General features: G+C 40.0%; 1 protein-coding gene across 2 annotated transcripts in view; it reads left to right on the top strand.

Annotated features, from left to right (window-relative positions):
* LOC125447054 (probable ATP-dependent RNA helicase DDX17) overlaps positions 1-20789 on the top strand; it is a 39948-nt gene extending 19159 nt beyond the window's left edge. Inside the window, exons 7-13 of one of the 2 annotated variants that reach the window (XM_048521123.2) lie at positions 1736-1896; positions 2127-2299; positions 2826-2936; positions 3600-3661; positions 5009-5068; positions 11760-11993; positions 18034-20789. In XM_048521123.2, coding sequence (XP_048377080.1) covers positions 1736-1896; positions 2127-2299; positions 2826-2936; positions 3600-3661; positions 5009-5068; positions 11760-11993; positions 18034-18665 — 1433 coding nt within the window. In that variant the 3' untranslated portion in view covers positions 18666-20789. Of the gene's footprint in view, positions 1-1735; positions 1897-2126; positions 2300-2825; positions 2937-3599; positions 3662-5008; positions 5069-5245; positions 11994-18033 lie in introns of those variants that run through there. The other variant, XM_048521124.2, reaches the window with a different exon arrangement.
* The last annotated feature ends 1030 nt before the right edge of the window (positions 20790-21819 follow it).

The raw sequence follows: 21819 nt of genomic DNA, 5'->3' as shown, positions 1-21819 counted from the left end.
AAGTTGCTAAGTGGGTACTTAAATTGTCAAAATGGAAGATGTTAGTTGTGAAGCCATCTGAATCCATGCACAAAAAGAATCAAAGAAGAATGGATTTAAGGCAAGTGCTGACTTAGTACTTTTATAGAGAACTAAGATTGCACAAAAGCTGCCTGCTGAACTTGAAGATAAAGTAATACAATTTCACCAGTTTATAATCAGAAATTGGCCAAAGGGGGGGCTACAAGTTACCATGCATTGGAAGCAATGACAAAATGCCTATTACTCTTGACATGCCAGAGATTCAAACTGGGCCACAAAGGAGAAAAAACAGTAGTGGTGAAAACCACTGGCCATGAGAAAGGTAGGTTTACTTGAATTCTTTCTTATACGGCTGATGGCACTAAGTTAAAACCGAGGGCTGTTTTTAAGAGAAAAACCCTGCCAAAGGAGAAATTTCCACAAGGGATTGTCTATATACATCCACAAGGCTGGATGGATAAAGGTGGATGTAGAAAACGTAGAAAGGAAGTTTGAAACTCATGACCAGGTGGACTACGCCAGGAAAAGAGTTTGCTCGTCTTGGAGCAGGACTTAAAAGTGTTTTGCAACCAATGGATGGTTGTCTCAATAAGCTATTTTAAAGACCTGATGAAAGTGAAATGGCGTAACTGGATACGTGATGGAGGGGAAAAAATACGTGAAAGGAGGCAATATGCGGTTTCCATCACTGCTGCTGAACTGTGAAAGGATCGTTGATGAACAGAAATTAGAGCTGACGCTATTTTTCAAATCATTCAAGAAATGTGGGAGTTCGCTGATACAGAGGACAGTTGTCTGTGGGATGACACAGCAGGAGCAGCAGCAGCAGATGAAGTGCTACCTCTCGCAATCGACAGCCAAGATGAAGAGGATCCATACGATGATATCATTCATCCTGATGGTTATGAAGCTTTATTTGGTGCTGAAGATGTTGAACAATAATTTTTCAGGATTTTAATGAACTTTTGTATTTGACATGTTTAATTTTTGTACATACGAATAAAAGCTCACCGCCGGTAATTAATCTTTGTTTCTATTGTCTTTATCCAGTAATTGCCGGTACAGCGGTTCATTGTATTTTCCTCCTTTATTCACTTAGAGATCAATTTGGCTTCTGCTAATGATACAGTATTTTTGACTGTATTTTGAATTTCAGCCCCTCAAAACTATTATCCTTGTAATAGTTGACCCCATAAATTTAACTTCAAACAAAATCTAAAAAATTTGACTTTTACAGGAGTAAATACAGTATCACAATGTGATAGTCTGCAAATGAGAAAAATAAACAATGTGCTGTTTGTGCCACTAAAGCACTAGGACCTTCCCAGGAACTTGATGCTTCTGCCCTTTGCCAACCCACATGTCCAAACTGGTAATGCACTGTATTGCTGGCCCAAGAAATCAAAGCACTGCCTTTGGGTTCTAGTGTGCTGTATTAGAACTCTACTGCGGTGTTCATTGTTTTTGTTTTTTCACAGTAAAGCTCATTCACATGATGGATAGTATTCTCCAAATCACACTTTCTCTCACCCATTTCACTCCATTTTAATTTTACATGCAAATTTGAACAGCTTGAAGTAGGTTTCTGTACCTGTCTTGAAGGTACGAATTCAAACGAACATTGTAATCCATCCCTCCCAACTATCACTTACTCTTAGCTCAGAGACTTACTTGGGTCTTGTGCTTTCATTTTCAACTTCTTCCTCTGTTTTAGGAGTAGAAGTCTGTATTGCAACCCCAGGCCGTTTAATTGACTTTCTGGAAGCTGGGAAGACGAATCTGCGTCGCTGTACCTACCTGGTCCTGGATGAAGCTGACCGAATGTTGGATATGGGATTCGAACCTCAGATCCGGAAGATTGTGGAGCAGATCCGAGTAAGAATGTTGTCAGTTGAAAGCATCGGGAAAATTGTGTGGTCTATAAGGCAGTGTAATGCTATTAAAATCAGCTACTAGTTCACGCAGCTTGAGCCTAAACACCCTTCATTCTGACCAAAGTAATGCCACCAGTATGTTCATAGTCTGTAACACTGAGAGAATTGAAATTGACACTTTGTGGAGATGAGTGATGTTAGAAACCATAAAACTGTGCCTGTTTTGTTCAGCCGGACCGACAAACACTGATGTGGAGTGCCACTTGGCCTAAAGAGGTGCGGCAGCTAGCAGAGGACTTCCTGCGTGATTATATCCAGATCAATGTTGGAGCCCTTGAGCTGAGTGCCAACCACAACATTCTCCAAATTGTTGACGTGTGTCAGGAGACTGAGAAAGACCTGAAGTGAGTATCCCTTGGTGTTTTGGCAGGTGGGTGGAGGACTTGTCATAATCATGTCTGTATTTATAGAATGATAAGAAATTTGCACAAGAGTGGGGCTGTTCAGCCAATTTAAGAATCTGTATAACTCATTCATAATATTTCTGCAGTCAGCTTCGTCCACCTTTTTAAGTAGAGCAATCCATGTGCTGACCACCCTAGCGAGAGCTTGGCATTCTTATCTTCTCTATAGTGATTTACCAACAATTTTGAAGGTGTTTGCTTTTTTTTTAGCTGTTCAATTTCATAATAAGTGGTACACACTGTTTTGAAGGTATTCATGTCTGTGTTTGTGTGACATTGTTATTTCCAACTGGTCAGAACTTCTCTAAATTCTGCTTGAGAGATGTTTTTATCTCTTGCTGTCTAATGCCTTGTGAAGTTTCACATCAGCACCTACTTCCTACACAGGCATCCAAGAGTAAAATAGCTAAAACTGACCCTTTAAAAATGCCACCTCCCAGCCTTGAGTGTGTATGTTCAATTGCAGATTGCTACATCTGATGGAGGAAATCATGGCAGAGAAAGAAAATAAGACCATTATCTTTGTAGAGACCAAACGTCGCTGTGATGATCTGACTCGGAGAATGCGGAGAGACGGGTAGGCATTGTTACACTCCTCCACCCTTGTGGTTTATTAGGTACACAAAACTTAATTTCTTGACATTTTTAGTAAGAGCTTGAGGTAATGCCTGTTACTAATCTTAGCACAGCATCCTAACTTGGAGGAATTGATTAGACACACCAGGGTATAGAGACCGAAAGATAAGTGTGTCATGGACTAAGCAGCATTTATTGTCAGTCCCTAATTGCCCAGAGGGCAGTTAAGAGTCAGCCACATTGCTGTGGGTCTGGAGTCACATGTAGGTAAGACCAGGTAGGGATGGCAGTTTCCTTCCTTAAAGTACATTAGTGAACCGGATGGGTTTTCCAATAATCGACAGCTCAAAGCCATCATTAGATTCTTAATTCCAGATAATTGTTGAATTCAAACTCCACCATTTGCTGGGATTCAAACCCAGGCCCCAGAACATTATCTGAGTCTCTGGATTAACAGTCCAGAAATAATACCACTAGGCTATCGCTTCGTGCTTTGAGACTTGTGTTATCCAGGCTGAGTTGCGTTTATGCCAGGGAAACCCAAGAGGACAAGTGCAGGCCTGCTTTCAGAAGGAAATGAGGGACTTGAGGATGGCTCCAGTGTATGGTGACAAATTTGTTTGTAGTCTTTTGAAAGCCTTGCTCCTTTTCTTCATTCCTGCAGGTGGCCAGCAATGTGCATTCATGGAGATAAAAGTCAGCCTGAGAGAGACTGGGTCCTAAATGGTAAAAATGGACGACCTTTCCATGTTTCAGCAAGAGTTTTTTTTAATGTAGTTAACAACTTACTTAATGTCCATTTTAGTATTATGATTTTCAGTTATTCAAATAAATTGTAATGTTTGTACTTCTATCCACTTTTGAATGTTACAAATATATCCCATTTTCAAGACTGAAGGGAACTTTCAGATGACCATTATAAGAACCTAGAACACAAAAAGACCTTTGGTCCAACCCATTTCTTCTACAGTTGATTTAGTTTCTTTTTTATTTGTCTACTTCTGTTTAACTCCTCCAGGGAACTACTGAGTAAACACTCCCCAATCTCTTGAAAGCGCATTCAGCAATCTCTGGTTCTGCTGAATGAAGTTCAGTCATGATTTGCTGGCATTCACTGGCAAGAGGGAGTGAGATTGGGGGGTGTCGAAGGACAGATGCTTGAGTGAGTGCAGTGGATTGGAAGAGGGTGTTACGGATGTTCAATTGTATAGTCACCCAACCTTGTCATCTGCTGTAAAATGTCTTTCCATGTCACTCATCCAAATTGTATCCTTTCACCATTCATCCAGAAGCCCATAACTAAGCATTTTACCAAGTTTCAAATTCACAAACTTGATAATGGTACTGCCTGCATTAGAGTTGAGTTCATTTATAAAAGTTGAGAAGAAAATGAACGCAGAACTATTCCTTGGGTAACACCAAGCAAACTTCCTTCCTGTCCGGGGAAGAATATCCATCTCCTTTAATCATTCAGTTCTAACTATTTCTGATCAACTCCATATACTGCCATCATCTTAATAAATTTCTTGTATGACATTTTGTCAGATGCCTGCTTGAAATCTATATGTATTTATACTATATTAGTCTTCCCTGGACTTTATCCCCCAAATAGTTCAAGTAGTTGCTTCTAATAGCTCCCTCATACCTAGAGATCTATCATTGTATGCATGTCCCTCTGTCTTGTTCCATCCTGTCACATCCACATCCGCATCCATTATCCAACCATAGCTAGGTTAACCTTTGTGCAACTCTCCACTTTGCTGTTGAGAAGAGACTTCAGTAGCTTTATAACTCTGATCAAATGGTCAAAAAAAAAACATTTTCTAGTTTGGGTATCATGCTTTTTCGAGTTTTTTGCTGGTGCGATTTGAAGTACTTCTTTCTGTGGGAGAATTATATTTTTGGTATGTTTTTGAGCCTGTATGGCAGCATTCAAGTATTTCTTCAATTGCTTGTAAACTATTTATGCATAAAATGAATTGAATTGAGCTTCCATTTTATAGAAGGAATGAGAAGAGATGATGTGGTTTTAGGTAGCCTTTGTAATGAACTGCTTTTCTCTTCTTCCTGCAGAATTCCGATCCGGAAAGGCACCCATCCTTATTGCAACTGATGTTGCATCTCGCGGTCTAGGTTTGTACTCAACTTGTTTGTAGGAAAATGTATTGAAGATCAAGCTGTGAAATTGCCTAAACTGAAAGAGGAAAGCGATATTTAAAGTGACATAGTGTGATTTCCCCACCAACTTGAGCTTTTTAAATAAGTGACTTATTTTTGTTTTTTAAAATGTCTCTTTGTTTTTGTATTAAGGTACAGGCCTGCGGCAAGGCCTAGGCATGACAAAACGAGCACCAAGAGGGAGAGGAGATATCCATCTACCGCCACCTACATAAACCAAGCTTAGCCTTACCGTGTGGGGTCTTATCCCCTATGCACTGGGCTGGCTGTCCCAAATTTGGGGTCTTCGGATAATGTTTACCCCGACTTCTGTTATCCAGCTCGCCCTGGCACTGTCTGGTTCTACCTCTGCAGCGGACTGGTTCGTTAAATAAATAGGGTCTTCAGATAATGTTTTTTCCAACTGACTGAATATCCAGCTTGTCCTGGCCTTGTGGGGTTCATGCCCTGCTCCAAGCCATCTTATTGGAGAGAATACTTAGGGGACTTCATAGATATTGACTTGCCCATCAAACCAGCATAGCCTAGCAATGAGGCAATAAAGTTCTGTACTACTTGAGTTCACCTATCAACCAGGATACTATACAGGTTCCAGGTAATCTTACCCATCTTAGTCAGATGGTGTACAATGGGGTCCAGCTGAATTTATGGCTCTGTGCCCAATCAGGGCACATTTAGTTGAGATTTTTGGATACATGTTAAATGTTGCCCCTTACTTGATGAGAGATATTCTAAAAATGGGAACATGTATTCAAGTGTACTTCTGAGAGGTCAGTAGACATAGTACACTTAACACCATCTATTAAATAGTCTTATGGTTAAATATTATTCTGTGACTCCAGAATTCCTTTTGAAAGTGGAGCACCGAAACTTTTGGTTACTTTATTTATCAGTATTCACTCTTTGAAATCTGGACTTCAATTATAGAAACTACCATAACTGCCATATTCTGGATTCCACATGCATAACATCAGCTGTTGCCCTCAGTTATGCTAGAGTTGTTGATGAGGTTTGAGCCATTATTCTGATCCAAACAAACAATTGTTTTGTGTAATGTATGTGAAAGATTGCATGGGTACCTGTTATAAGTATGGACCCTGCAGTTGCGTGATCCAGATGCAGATGCAGGGAAGTCTTGCCTTTTGAGGTACTCTTTTTATGGCAATTTTATTGTTCAGGTGTTGCTCTTATTTTCCAGGCACATCTAATACTGTGTTAGATTAATAACAAGGGGCAATAGAAATTGTGCTAATGTGCTCCCTGATTGTGCACATGTAGAATACCCTTATTGTTTTCCACAGGAGCACTTAAAGAGCCCACATTTGAAAGAGATTAATATAAACTGCTTTTGAATGTAGCAGTGAGGTAGGCTGAACCCTTGATTTGTGGGCATCCTGATGGCTAATGGGCTTTGAAACCAGTTACAAATAGATTTGTTGTCCAAGGGATACAACTTAATCCTGTGTATCCCCAGCTTGGTCTGAAAAAACCTGTTTAGCAATCCATCTCTTCAGTTTTCTAACAGCTGGAATTCAGTATAATTTCAGTATTTTACTGACAAAAATGGCTTTATCTGAAACCCTGTTCATTGAAAACCAGCACAAAAGCCAGTTCCAAGATCAGAAAATTGAAAGCAGAACCAAAATTCCCTGTTAAATTCTGACATTTCCCTTATATTATCCAAATTTGATTTACTTATAATTGGTTTACTGCTGAAACTAAGGGGCGTGTGGAATTGTCTGCTGATTAGGGGTTTCACACCAAGCACTACATTTACATGGCCGGCCAGTTCTGCACTCAAACTGTTACGTGCCTCAGAGCTAGAAAAATCTTTCTAGCCACTAATGGGAACGCCATACATGCACTGACAGTTACTGGCCCACTATTTCACACTAAGATGGACAGACTGTTCCGAAGTAACTTCCCCTTTAACGGGCACTGGTAGTAAACTAGGAATTAATAGCATATATGTTCTTGGTCTTTTTACTTAAAGGGTTAGAAGGTTTGTTAAGTGTGGCTGTTACAAAATAAAGGTCCCTTAATGGGGAAACTCCAGATGGAACAGTTTGCTCATTCTTAGTTCAGACTGCAAAAAGAAACTACTGAATCCCCGCTGGTTAGCAACAATTGCAGCCAACTGATCCATCTGCTGGATTTGTGGCTCTATTGCAATCCCTGGGGAATGGTTTCTAATGAGAACTAGAGTAACGTGGTGCAAACAGTTTACTCTCAACTATTGTGAAACCCCTACTGCCAAGCATGCCAAGTATCTCCCTCACCTTCACAGGACGTCATGTCGGGGCTTGTCCGGTAACATCTTGGGCCTGTCTGAGTTGCGCTGCCCGAAAAACGGGTTGCAAAAAAAGTTTTTAAGGTAGGAATGAGTAGATTGCTGCTTTCTGCATCTTGCCTAGATGTTGTCAGAATTTAATACAAAACAGAACTATTTCATGTAGGTTACAGTCTGTTTCTTGTTACCGACTGATTCTACCAGGCTGGGAAAAATTTTGTTTTGAAACATTGGAGTATTGTGGAGAGCCAGTAGACAATAGTTTGTAAGGCCAGCTTTGAATATGTGTGTTAGGGACTTGAGCTTTTCTGGTGCGAACAATCTTGCTCTGTAGGAAAATGCTAGTTCCAAGAGAATGAAATATGTGTGTTTTGATCAAATCACAGGAACTACAACATTTCTTAATATTTTTCCCAGTCTGCCATTAATAATGGGCTCTGAGTTTTAAAATCTGCATTCTGTCGTGCAAAGCAATCATAGCAAGGTCATAGTAAAAAGCAAACAAAGTAGTTGTATTGAATTTGGAAAATCTGAGTTTTTATGCTCCGTGCATAGTTCCTCTGATCCTTATTCCTTAACATAGCTTTTCCTGTCCTTTGTTGTCAACTGGGAAAGAATTGTCATAGATTCTCCACAGCTTCAACATCAGAGACATCGCTTATGTCTGACACTTGACAACAATTTAAAAGATATAGTTCACAAGCTTCTTGCTCTGCTCCACATAAAGATAACCTTTGTCATGGTTTGGATTTGTCATTCTATTAGCTTTTTTCCCTTCCATGATAAAAGGCTGCTGGAAAATGTGCTCCCTATGGTTTGTTGAATATGTATAAGTTATCTGAAAAATACCGATCAACAAGCAGAACACCATATATGACACTGGAGCTGGTAGTGTGCTAGGATGAGCTCAGATATGAGCCAAACTTAGATTTTGCACCAGTAATGCTTCTTTTCAGTAAGTTTGCAGTATAGCTAATGTATTGTTGCAGGCAGCGCACTGACTGGCATTTGGTTATTCAGTAAACCTGTCTTGTGACTTGCTGTGAGTGTTAAGGTGCCTATTTTTGGTGATCCTGGTTCTCCAAGATATTGAAATAAATGTTAACATGAAAAGTACTGTCTCGTGGTCACCTGAAGCCGGAAAGTGACACAGTTTGGCTTCCTTCATGCAACTTTGAGATGCAGACATTTGCAGTTATAAAATATGAAAAGGTGGCTGTAGTTGTCAGCAGCAACCATGGATAGTAGGACCCAGCTGATGATATAAGCTTTTAGCTTCACTATTGTGATAAACTACTTGTCCTATAAAATGGAGTGTCCTTTAAACCTTGCTACTTGAGATCCATATCTCTGCTGTTTGTCTGCTTCTGTCTCTATATGATATCAGTATGTGCTATAATGATTTGTTTTTCATTTTTCATGTACACTTTTCATATCTGTTTATCTCTTTACTTCTGACTGTCTGTTGGGGTGAGTAGTTCAGTCACTGTAATGTTCATCTTTTTATTTAAAATAGGAGGAGATAGGATAGTGAAACTTGAGCCCATTCTTGTAATGAGAAACAGACTTCAATAATAGTTTGTCAGTAAACTTCAAAGAAAAATATTCTGAAATGTTTCAAAGTAAGTCTGGGCACGAGATGCAGCCTTGGTTGGGGTGTTGTCTTATTTTTGGAGAGTGGGTTGGAGGACCTACTTTAATACCAAACTACGGCCCTTTGGTGCCACCTGAAAGTCGGGCTACAGAAAGTATTCAGCTATCCATCCCAGCGTGTGGGACCTCTCGCTACAAGGGAATGCTTGATGCATGCTCTCCCAGCTCCACTGGTCCCGTGCCTCAGGGCGGAGGTCGAAAGGAGACCGCCAGAACCAAAGAAACGGGATTGGCTGCGGCAATACGATGGAGGGAGTGTGCATCGGACTGGTAAATACTACTCAATACAGAAGGCAGGAAATCCATATTTTCTAGGCATCATCTTCTAAATACAGATTTTGAAGGGTTAAGTTATGTCTTTATAATCTGAAATTATCACTAAGGTTAAAAGTTATTCAGTTATTGGTACAGTAGGAGCTAACATATGGTGTGCTGTTGACTTTAATCATTGGCAGCCCATGGGTACAGTTAAAATGCTTTTAGAAATCAGCTGCTTACAAAAACTCAGACTAATTCCCTGCAGAAGGTTTCCTTCACAATTCAGAATGCGTGAACAGAACAGTGCTTGCTGCTTCCTAAAGCTAAGCATAATTTCAAGATGTAATTAGCTACTCAGCTCTTGTGCCCATATTTTCAATGGGAGAAAAATTAAGGTGATGGCCAGTGGAATGGTTCTGGTTTTGGTTTAGAACACTGCCCCATTTCTGTCAAAGTTCATAGTAATCAGCCGTTGCACAAAGCCAATTTCCAAGCACATTCTGACTCTCGGATAAACTAGGTATCATTGAGACCCAAATATCTTCAGATTGAGATAGTTAAGTCTTGTCATTTGATGTATTTTGAAGCATCACAGTTCTTGATTATATAAATATATATGTATACCCATAAATGTTATAATCAAGCCAAGAGTGATATTTTTGAGAATATTGTATGGAAGATTTCTTATGTAATTACTCCATTCAGAATATTGTGGTGGAATCTGATGCCTGAATGTAGATTTAAATATGCCAGTCAATGGTCAGCTTGTCATTGTTGTGCCAGCATTCTGGAGTAGCAGAATAGATTCTGGTGATTAGAAACCAGTAATTTAAGGATAATTTCTAGGCCTAAGCAGCATTGTGAACTTCTGTTCACATTACTGCAACATCTAGGAAACTTATGGGAGTATTCCTTCACAGATCTACATTTGAGACCCGAGTTAAATAATACTTGTCATTTAAGCAAATGAAGCTCTCCTTGGGGCTCTTAGGGAATATTGGTGTGTGTTCTTGTTTCACAGAATCAAGGTAGTTATAACTCGAGCATCACTGAGTGGCTATTTACTAGGTTCAAAATAACATCACTCATAACTTAGCTCTTCCTGTAAACGTATCTCTGGTAGCACCACAAACTCTTATTTTGTTTAGTATGGTGCCTGGGGAAGTGTTTTAAATCTTGTGATATTTGGTACTGGAGAGTTATTCTGACTTTGCCTTTTATCGCTAAATAAGAGGGACATTGTTATCAGAAGTGCTTCTTTAATCATTAACAGATACCACATCATAAACTGTAATCTGGTTCAAGTAGTACATTTTATTTATTGGACTTTGTGTAGCAATTTGTTTTCCCTCAAAGTAAAAGTCTGAGCATATTTGACCAAATTAAGAGCGAGGAAATCTTGTGTTGTTCATGTATCTTTCCCGCAAAGTGTCGTGTTAGCCACTTTTCAAAATTAAGATTGGTTTTTCTTGAAGGTGTTGGTGGTGAATGGCAGGTTAGGATTTTAGTCTGAAGTTTGTGAACTGTTATTGAAAGTTCAATTTCAAGGTTTTGAGAGAATGCTAGGATAGGCTGGATATTCAGGTCCAGCAAGTAAGCTCTGTGATTTCATTGTTTACAGGACACTTGTTCTTGTGTTGTTTCCTTCATAGAAGAAAGTGGCATGCAGAATGGTACTATTATAACAAGCTTTACCAACATCAGAAACAGACTTGTGGAGGGTGTGACATGTTACATCTACTCCTGTAGAATTACCTCCCTCCTCTTTGTGTCTCTTGTCAAAGCTCAGCTGTTTCTTTAATAGTTTTTGTTTGAGCTGCTATAAGATACAAGAAGTAAAGTTGGGTAGAGACCAGGGCTTGTAAAAGTTTAAAATACCTAGTTTTTGATTATGTAAAATGATATTGCAGGGCCTTTCTTGATTGAACCAGATTTATCTGCATCGCCTTTTAGAAGGTAAAGCTGGTGAAAGGAGCAGTTACAGGTGCTGAAAATGTGTTATAATTGGTGATGTACAGGGATGTCTGGCTTTCCCAAATGTATAACTAGAGAGGAACAATGCTTCCCAGACCAAAACTAACAGTCTGTGTTCTGGGGCAACATGTTTTGAGAATTCCAGGTGTTTTTCTAGTTGGTAGAGTGGTGGATCTGCTGTCTTAAGAGAGCCGTGTGCATTAAAAGTGGATCAGAAAAGCTATTTTACGTTTGTGCTCAGTGTTCTGCTGTTTGATATGTGAAATTTCAAAGCATGGTGTGGGCTTTTAAAATTTTGCATGTGATGGGGATCCATTGCAGTACAGTAGCATAAACTGTAAAGGTACTTGCACTTGAACCTTTGTTCTAATTGATCTCTTTCTACCTGGCTGTTGTGGTGTGCTGTTTGTGCTGCTTCAATTTGGCACATTCCCTATCTCTCCACACCACACTGCAACTCTGCTTTTACAGATGTGGAAGACATCAAATTTGTCATCAATTACGACTATCCCAATTCCTCAGAGGACTATGTACATCGGATTGGCCGTACAGCACGCAGTACTAATAAAGGCACAGCCTACACCTTCTTCACACCAGGCAACGTGAAACAAGCTAGGGAGCTGATCAAAGTGCTGGAAGAGGCCAATCAAGCCATTAACCCAAAACTCTTACAACTTGTTGATCATGGGAGAGGAAGCGGAAGAGGTAACTGAATTCTTTAATTTCTCACTGTTCTACTGAAGGGATACTTCACTAGACCAGATCCTGTTAAAAGCAGATTCCTGTACACTACTTTCCTGTAGTGAACCTAGGATTGGGAACTCAGGTTCAGTATAGGTATGTCATTGCTGAGGCACTTGTAGAAGGAGGAGCAAATGTTTATTTGCAACTCCAGTTCAGAATCATTAATCAGTGTTTAAGATGCCTGCTTGTCTGCCTTTAAAGGGCAGTAGCATCTTAGCTAAAACTACCTCATTGTTGTGAATGTATTTTATGTTTTATCTTCTTGTATCTTCCAATCACTGATTACGCTCTGAAGCCAAGATCTGAGCTCAGTTTTTCTTTAACACTTTCCTGTCATTTCTTATTGCCCTCAGTTCTTTGTCTTGAACACTTTAGTCAAGTAGGCAAATGGGTGGCAGGCAAGGTAAGCCTTTCTAAATTTGCTGGGACAGGGTTCAGAAGTAAATGTTCTGGAATTGAACCATGCTGCGGGACAATAGGTATTTGAAGGTATTAGAATATGGAATTGTTCTGTTAAAGGTAGAAGAGTTGAAGAGATGCTTGACTTGAGGTATTCAGAATAACCAGTATTTTTGACAGAATAACATAAATTAAAGAGCACAGAAGTAGGTCCATCAGGCCATCACACCTACACCCACTTAAAAACAATCACCCAACTATTCGCATTTCATTTTTGAGCACTTAGCCTGTAGGCTTGGTATCACCTAGTACGACTTAAATGTTATGAAGGTTTATGTCTCTACCACCCTTGCAAGCAGTGCGTTCCAGGTTCCCACCACCCCCTGGGTGCGCATCTCCTCTGAACCTTCTGCCTTTATTTCAAATCACGCCCTCTGATCATTGATCCCTCCATCAAGGGGAAAAGTTTCTTACAACATAATTGCCACTTCCATCTTAATTCTTTACATCGAATCATGTTCCCCTTCAATCTCTTCCGCTCTGCTTTGGGACGGCAGAGTGGCTGATTAGTTAGCACTGCTGCTTCACAGCGCCAGGGACCTGGGGTCGATTCCAACGTCAGACAGCTGTCTGTAGAATTTGCACATTCTCCCAGTGTCTGTGAGGGTTTCTTCCGCGTGCTCCAGTTTCCTCCCACAGTTCGGAGATGTGTAGGTTTGGTGGATTGGCTATGCTAAATTGCCCATAGTATCTAGGATGGGAAATGCAGAGATAGGGTAGGGGGTGAGACTGAGTAGGGTGCTCTTTAGAGGGTCTGTGTGGGCTCAATGGGCTGAATAACCTGCTTCCACATTCTAGGGATTCTATGATTCTAAGAAACAAATCCAGTCTCTAAGCCAGGCAATATACTGCTAAATCTCCTGTGCATCCTCTCCAGTGCAATCACGTCTCCTCTGTAATGTGGATTCCATATACTATATTCTGTACACACAATACCCCAGTTATGGTATAACCAACATTTTATATAGTTCCAACACAAATTCCCTGCTCTTAAACTCTAGGTTTTGACAAATAAAGCCAAGTATACCTTACGACTTCTTAACCATTATCTCCATTTGACCTACCTTAAGGGACATTCACATCAAGGTTCCTCTGATCTTCGGTGCTTCCCAGGGTCCTCTTGTTCGTCACATATTCCTTTGCCTTCGTTGTCCTTCCCAAGTGCATCACTTCACATTTATCCAATTTGAATTCCATTTGCTGCTGATCAGTCCATCTGACCAACCTATCTAAATCCTCCTGTAATCTACGTCTAGCCTCCTCGCTATTTACCACTGCATGGATTTTTGTATCACCTGCAGACTTACTTTCAATCCTCCTACATTCAAGTCTAAATCATTTTATATAAAGCACAAATAGCAAGGACCCCAACTTTGATCCCTGGGGTACACCACTGGATAGACTTCCAGTCAGAAAAACACCTTACTTGTCACACTCTGCTTCCTGACACTAAGCCAATTGTTGATCCAGTTTGCCAAATTCTCTTGGATCCCATGGGCTCTTATCTTTGCTATCAGTCTCCCATGCAGAATCTTAACATGGTCCTTGCTGAAGCCCAAGTGGATGACATCAAAAACATTGCCATCATCTACACAGTTGGTCACCTCTTTGAAAAATTAACTCAAGTTGGTCATACATGATGTCTCCTTTTTAAAAAAGAACATGCTGACCATCTTTGATTAATCCCTGCCTCTCCAAATGAAGATTAATTCTGTCTGTTGTAAACGCTTCTAGTGGGTTGCCCACTAGCAAAGTTAGATTGACTGACTGGCCTGTAGTTTCTTGGTTTTGTTTTCCCCCCCCACCTTGTTCCCTTATTGAGTAATGATACCACATTGGCTGCCCTTCAGTCGTCCAACACTTCACCTGGGACCAGAGAGGAGTTGAAAATTATTGTAATAACCCCTCCTATTTCCTCTCCTGTATCACTAAACAAGCTGATATATATTTCATACACTCTGGAGATTTATCTGTTTTTAAACCTGCCAGACCATTCAGGAAATCCTGTCTGTGCTGATTTCTTTAGTTGTATCACAGACCTGATTTTTGTACCCATGTCATCTCACTGTGAACACCGTCATAAAGTATTCATTTGAAACTATTCCTAAATCATCTGGCTCCACACAAATTACCACTGTGGTTATCAGTGTTCTTGTTCCCTCATCATCCTTTTACCCTTAATGCCTTGAAAAGAATTTGGGATACTGGCAGGTAAAATAGAGGAAAATCCCATTAGAACACAATATCTACCTCACTACCATGTACTTCACTGGAATTAAGCTGAAAATAAGGTTACTTCTGTAAAATTTTCATTTTTATTTCCCCACTTAGGCATGTCCCCTTTTGTCTCTTCCAAACTGTATAATTTACATCTTGCACTTTCTATAATCTTCAGTAGGATTTGAGTGTTTGGTATCTGCCATAAGCCTCCCCTTTTTCTTTCAATCCAATGCAGTATATTCCCCGATATCCAGTATTCATAAAATTTGATAGACGCACTCTTTCTTTATCGGAAGATGTGGCCTACTCTGCACACTACTTTCAAGTTGTAACTGGAGGGCACAGAATAAGCAATTGGCAAAAGTAAAAGGATGTGATTAGATGATTTTTCTTGAGGGCATCATGAGTTATGATCTGAAACACTACCTGAAAGGTGGTGGTGAGAAGCAGAGGTTTTAGCTTAGAGTAGAACTGGAGAAGTTCTCGTAAAGGGCACATGTTAAGATTGTTGCAAGGGCACACTCTACATGCTGTGGATGCTTTGAAAGAGTCACTTCTTGTGAGAGGAGGCTAGTGGCTGCTATGAGATTAGATATCATGAGCCACAATAATTCAGGAGCAAAAGTTACAGTTTAGTGGACGGATGCTGAAGTTTGCATCAGCAGGCATCTAGGTGTTCACATATCTAAAAATATGAATGCAGATTGACAGAGCCATCAAACAAACCACAACATGTTTAACAGAGTTATGATAAGGGACCCTCTTGTGGCAAAGTGGCAGTGTCCTACCTGTTCCAGAGGTGTATAATAACATCTCTGAATAGGCTAGAAACAGTACACGTACTAGGAAGTAAGAAATAAATGTCCCTTTGAAGATGATGGATGCACCAGGATAGTGCCAGAGATTGTTAATGAAGGAGGCTTGGCAAGTAGCTATTGTTCCTCTGTTCAAGAAGGGAAATAGGGATAATCCAGGAAATGTTAGACTGGAGAGTCTTACATCAGTGGTTGGGAAGCTATGGAGAGAATTCTTAGGGATAGGATTTATGCACATTTAGAAAAGCATGGCCTAATTAGCGACAGTTAGCATGGCTTTGTGCAAGGCAGGTCATGTGTTACTAACTTGATAGTCACGAGCTCAAAATTCAAAAGTGATCGATGAAGGTGGAACAGTGGATGGTTGGTAAGGCTTTCGACATGGTCCTTCATGGTATGGTTATCCAGAAGATTAAGATGCATAGGATCCATGTTGACTTGGGTGCTTGGATTCAGAATTGGTTTGCCCATGGAAGGCAGAGGATAATGGTGGAAGGGTGTTTTTCTAGCTGGAGGACCAGTGGGACTTCTGCTGTTTGTAATTATATATAAATGACTTGAAAGAAAATGTAGATGGGTGAGTTAATAAGTTTGCAGACGATACGAAGATTGGAACAGTTGTGGATAGTCTAAAAGGTTGTTAAAGGATGCAGCAGGATACAGATCAGTAGCAGATATAAGCAGAGAAATAGCAGATGGTGTTTAATCCAAGTAAGTGTGAGGTGCTGCACTTTGGAGATCAAATGTTAAGGAAAACTATACAGTTAATGGCAGGACCCTGGACAGCATTGATGTACAAAGGAATCTTGGGGTTCAAGTCCATAGCTTCCTGAAAGTGGCCGCACAAGTATGTAGGATGATAAAGAAGACATATGCTATGCTTGGTTAATGGTCGGGGAATTGAGTACAAGAGTCAGGATGTCATGTTGCAGCTTTATAAGATTTTGGTAATGCCACACTTAGCGCACTGTGTTCACTTCTGGTCACCGCATTACAGACGGAATGTGGAGACTTTGGAGAGGGTGCAGAAGAAGTTTACCAGAGTGCTGCCCAGATCAAAGGGTATGAGCTGTAAGGAGAGGCTGAGGGAGACTTGATTAGTAAAGGAGACTTGATTAGTAAAGGAGACTTGATTAGTAAAGGAGACTTGATTAGTAAAGGAGACTTGATTAGTAAAGGAGACTTGATTAGTAAAGGAGACTTGATTAGTAAAGGAGACTTGTATATTAAATTATGAATACAGTCAGAATCTTCTATCAGGAGTTGAAATGTCTAATACTGAGGGGTATGCATTTAAGGAGAGAGAAGGAAAATTCAAAGGAGATCTGAGGTGCAAGTATTTTACACAGAGAGAGGTGGGCATTTAGATAAGCATGTGAACATGCAAGGAATGGAGGGATATGGACCAAGAGCAGGCAGAAGGAATTAGTTTCATTTGGTGTCATGTTCAGCACAACATCATAGGCTGAAAGGCCCATTCCCATGCTGTACTGTTCATGTTCTAAGACCGATGTAAAGATTTTTTAGTTGTCTAATGGTACGCAAAAAACCTTCTGGGTGAAGGATCAGTGATGTTTGTCCTGAATTATAAATTGTCAATGATGAGAGGAGAATTTTCTAAGTACAGAAATTATTGGGTGGAAAAAAAGGAACAAGATTCTTCGAGTTCATTTTCTGCTTGTTGTGCAGTACAGGAATGGAGTTGTTATTGAGTAGTGTTGATTGGGGCAGGGCATCATTAATTTTGAGGTTGCTGCAGCAGAGAGAGAGAGGGTTAAAAAAGACTCCTGTGATGTGATGTATAACCTCTAGTTCAATAACTTCAATCAACAACTGCTGTTTTGCAAGATGTGGGGCTGTTGATGACTTTGTGAACACCAGAACAGATTGTTCCAAATTAAACTCTCTAACTTTTGCTTCTAAACTTTAGCTGTTGCACTGAGAATGAGTGAAATGCTTTTGAATAAAGGCACTTGAAATATTGTTTTGCCCAATTTCAGAAGTAGATATTTAATTTTTTCAGCTTTCTGTAGTCCCAGTTTGACCATTAATTTTGGATTTGAAGGGTTTTTTGTCTATTTTATTGCAGGATTTTACATCTTACATTTGTCTAGAAGTAAAGGGTGCAGAACTGTAATATACGGTGTTGTAAAGGGACAGGACATACACTCAGTTTTTTGCATTGTAAAGTCCTCACTGAATGAGCTGGGTCACTGCTGGAATACACTCTCATAGATTGCAGTAGCAGCCTGATAAGAGGCCCTGGAGCCTTACACCTGGAACCAATTTCTGTGTGATCTGAGAGAATAAGCTTCAATAGGCACACAGAGCGGAGAAGAAAGTTACCTGTGTTTTTATTGTAAATTTGAGGAAAATTTGTATGGTCAAATCTGGTGTTTCATGCAGCAACAACAGTGGGAATGATTTTTACCAATGTTGGGTGTGCTATTCAGATGTAAAATTTAATTCTAATTCACTAAATGTGTTTCTATTCCCCCCTACTCTAGGAGGCCGTTCTCGTTACCGGCCCACTGGCTCCAACCCCAACACCATGTACAGAGATGATCGAGACAGAGGCCGCAGCCGGTCTTTTAGAGACCTCGATGGGGACCGCAGAGACAGGGGAGATGGGGGAAGGTTCGGGAGTCAGAGGGATACCCGAGACAGTGGTGGTCCTTTGAGTAAGCAGAGTTTCCGATCTCAACAGACCAACAGTTTTGGGAGCCCTGTGTACGGTCAACAGTCAGTCCAATATCCAAATTTTACCCAAAGTGGGCTATATGGGAGCACTAACCAAAGCACATTCGGGGCTGTAACTCAAGCAGGATTTGGAAAAGCAGGTAGCTTCCAAAGTTCAAGTGCAGGGAGCAGTTACAGTACTTCTAGTTATGGCACTGCTACCCAAGGCACAGCTTATAGTTCAAGTACTTACAGTGCTTCATCCTCTGCCACTGCAGGGCGACCTCCACAGTCCTCCACTCAATTCAGACAGAATGGGATGGGGCAGCAGCCACAGCCACTGATGTCTCAAACATATCAACAGGGCAACTCACTGTTGAGTTACATGTCCCAGGGGACTTATCAGTATGCACCACCTCCCCCACCACCACCTACATCACAGGGATCAAGCAGAAAATAAATTTCTTTTTGTAAGATTTCCACTTTATTTCCCCACTTATGAGGCCTACCCATCAGCTCCGTTTTCTGAAGAAGAGTAAAGTTTAAAGAAGATGAGTAAATAATCCAATTGCTTTCACCTTGACTTCATTACTATAATGTGCGGAGCAAGAAGCAAACTTTTGATGCTGATCCCACATGATCGAACATGGGCCATTGTGTCAATGTTACTACTGACACCTACCTTAAATCTTGCTGAAGTGTAGGTTGTGTGTTAATGCTTGCAAATCATGGCCCAATTCACCTGTTGATCACTTAGTAAAATGGAAGCATCTATTGGTCAGTGCTTGAACCTTGATCCCTGCTTATCTCTGAGGTGAGTGTTTTGAATCTTGCAGTGCCCTAGGTTCAACCACTCTCCAGAATGTTTTTAAAACCAGTTTGTTCCATGTTCAAGTGTATCCTTTAAAAGGTAGGTTTTGTGTCTGAAGTTCTTGTAGTGTAATTTTACCAAGATGTCTACCAATTCTATAATTTGGCTATAAACAGAAGCTAAAAATTCAGACTGCCCTTTTCACTGTCAATGCAAGTTTACAGTACAGGTTAGGTTACTGATTGTAATGTGACAAAAGAAATAGTTGAGTCAAATGTTCAATCTTTGAAGGTATCTATACATACCATCAAAACTCTTCTCCTTAATGCCACTTTTATTTTGAGTCTCTTCCAGTTTTAATTGTTTATAAATTCACAATAAAAGCTACTCTTAAGACATTTGTGAAATAATAGCTGATAAAAGCCTTTTGGATTCTCTCTGTAACTGCCCCAAATACTGAGCACACGCTGCTCTAACATCTCCTTGACTGCAAGATTGTCAGATTGATTTGCTTTTCAGAATTTTGATCATTATGGGAGAATCTGATGAATTGGCTATTGGCTGAAAAGTTTTGATATGGTTCTCAGCTCACATACTTGAATAGTGCTGCCTTTGGCCTCCAGCTTGGATGTTGAAGGCTGTACACGTTCAAATTTGGGGTCACAATGAGTGTTATTGGGTACTTAATATACTCATGAAGTGCAATCTAAATGAAATGAACATATATCTGGAACAGCCCATAACATTGAGAAATAAGAACAACTTCTCAGTACAAAAGATTCCAAAACAGTGACAGTGAATTGTCTGTTTGTACTTGCATCCTTTTACTCCCAATCTTTTGGGCTTTCACAAAGCTTGGTTCAGTTGCCTATACGAAGTGAATAGTCATGTCCTATGGTGCAAGCAATGAGTTCTGTTTCCTGTCAGTATTTTAATCTAGATTTTAAAATAGAATTGATTTCTGATGGTTTAAAATTAACAGGTGAAAACATTGAACTGTAACTCAACTACTTTCTTGTAGTCACAGACTTGTTACTCTGCTATCTAAGAGGACTATTGCTGAACAGTAAAAAGGGGAGCTATCCTTCACCAGCTGCCAGTACACAACAACAGATGACAGGAATTTGCAGCTTTGTTGGGTGTGATCTGATGCTTTAGGCTATTGTTCATGAGTATATTTTCCATATGTGGTCGCAGTGGATTCTTCCTGTTCTGTTGATTGGGGTTTTTTAAACCAATTTCACTGTTTAATGATTGGCCAGTTTGCATACTGCTTAGTATTCATGACAGTAGTAGGTTTTCTTTCAAATATTTGAGTGCTGGATTATCATTAAAGGTAGGTGTTTCATAAATGAACTCCTTAAATATAAAAGTCCATTTTCTTTGAGGCATTGTACAGAGTATGTAGCTGATTGTTTTCATTTCTCGAATCATTTTTTATTTGAGTTTCAGTTAGTAGGATTGTAACAGTTTTCAGATCGTGTGGTAAAGCTTCAAGAGTGCTTTCTTAGGTTTTCCTCAGGTCCAAATGTCGTATCATAACAAAACACATTGTGAATGAGATACAAACATTTTGGAACTTCGGTATAAATTTGAGACCAACCAAACTGTTTGTCCTAAAAGGGGGAAGTCTTTGTGGTTACTATCAGGTGTAATGCTAAGTTCTGTAGCCATGTTTGATGTAATTTGAATGACCTGTACCATCTCTCAAGTGCTTGCATTGTTATGCACTTGATTAGTAACGTCATTCCTGTCAATAAAACTTGAACTCTCCCTTTTGTTTACTGTGAATCTGTTTTGTTTTGATATTGCAATGCATGTTGTATATGTGTTGATTCAAATTGCTGTTGGAACATCTGTCAGTGCTGCTAGGCTGATGTGGGGGTCTTTGAAATGAGGTTTAATTCCTGAAATGTCTTTTTCTTATTGTTGACATCAGGTTATCAGCTACAGCATCATGCTAAGCATGCAGGTGTTTCACCTTTTCAAATGTTACTCTTGGTGCAGGCATTATAAAGGCTCCCTTTTGTTATTTCTGTTCTGGGGAAAGTGAAGCAGTTGGTGACACAGTGGTGATAGGTTGTATGTAATTTCATTGGCAGCCAACCTTCCTTGAACTTCTCTCAATGTCTCAGTGAAACAGAAGAGGCAGCTGCAGTATCAACAATATTTTTAAAAGACACATTTTCAGGCAGATTTCCCCATCAGAGCAGCTCGTCAACATGAGGGTGAAATTATTGCCAGCCATTAATTAGCCCTTTAAAGCAAATGTGTTGTCTTGCTGTGAGCCCTACTTCAGTTTTCCCCTTCCTAACCCTCCTAGATTCTGGTCACTTTTTCATAACACCAGTTCTGGCTCATTGGATCATTTCATAGGGCATTATGGATGAAGTTGAGCCTTTCTGCAGAACTATAGCTGACATTGCAATCACTAAGATTACCCCAACCCCAACCCAAATCCTGGATGTTCTGTTTTTTTGTCTGTAATGAAGCTGTATCAATTGCTAACATAACTTTGGGGGTGGGGGGGAAAGCTAGTTAACAACTGGGTGAGCAGCATCTGGGGATAGTGACAACTTTGCAACTTGCACACTTCATTTAAATGCTTTACGTGTTTCGAAGTGCATTTTTCTTAATGCCAGGATTTAACAGTAGTACGTAGTAATCTTTGTTTTGTTGACAATTGCTCAGAGGTTCTGCAAGCTATGTACTTGTTAGCTTGTCTGAACCTTTTTAAATCTAGGGGGATATTGTATCTCAGCTTTTAAATAGTAAGAATTCTGCAGCTGGGGAAGAATTGCAG

Source organism: Stegostoma tigrinum, chromosome 38 (assembly GCF_030684315.1).
Source record: "Stegostoma tigrinum isolate sSteTig4 chromosome 38, sSteTig4.hap1, whole genome shotgun sequence".
NCBI classification, from domain to species: Eukaryota; Metazoa; Chordata; class Chondrichthyes; order Orectolobiformes; family Stegostomatidae; genus Stegostoma; species Stegostoma tigrinum.
The sequence above is the reverse complement of the archived record's forward strand: the minus strand, read 5'-3'. Positions and strand labels throughout refer to the sequence as shown.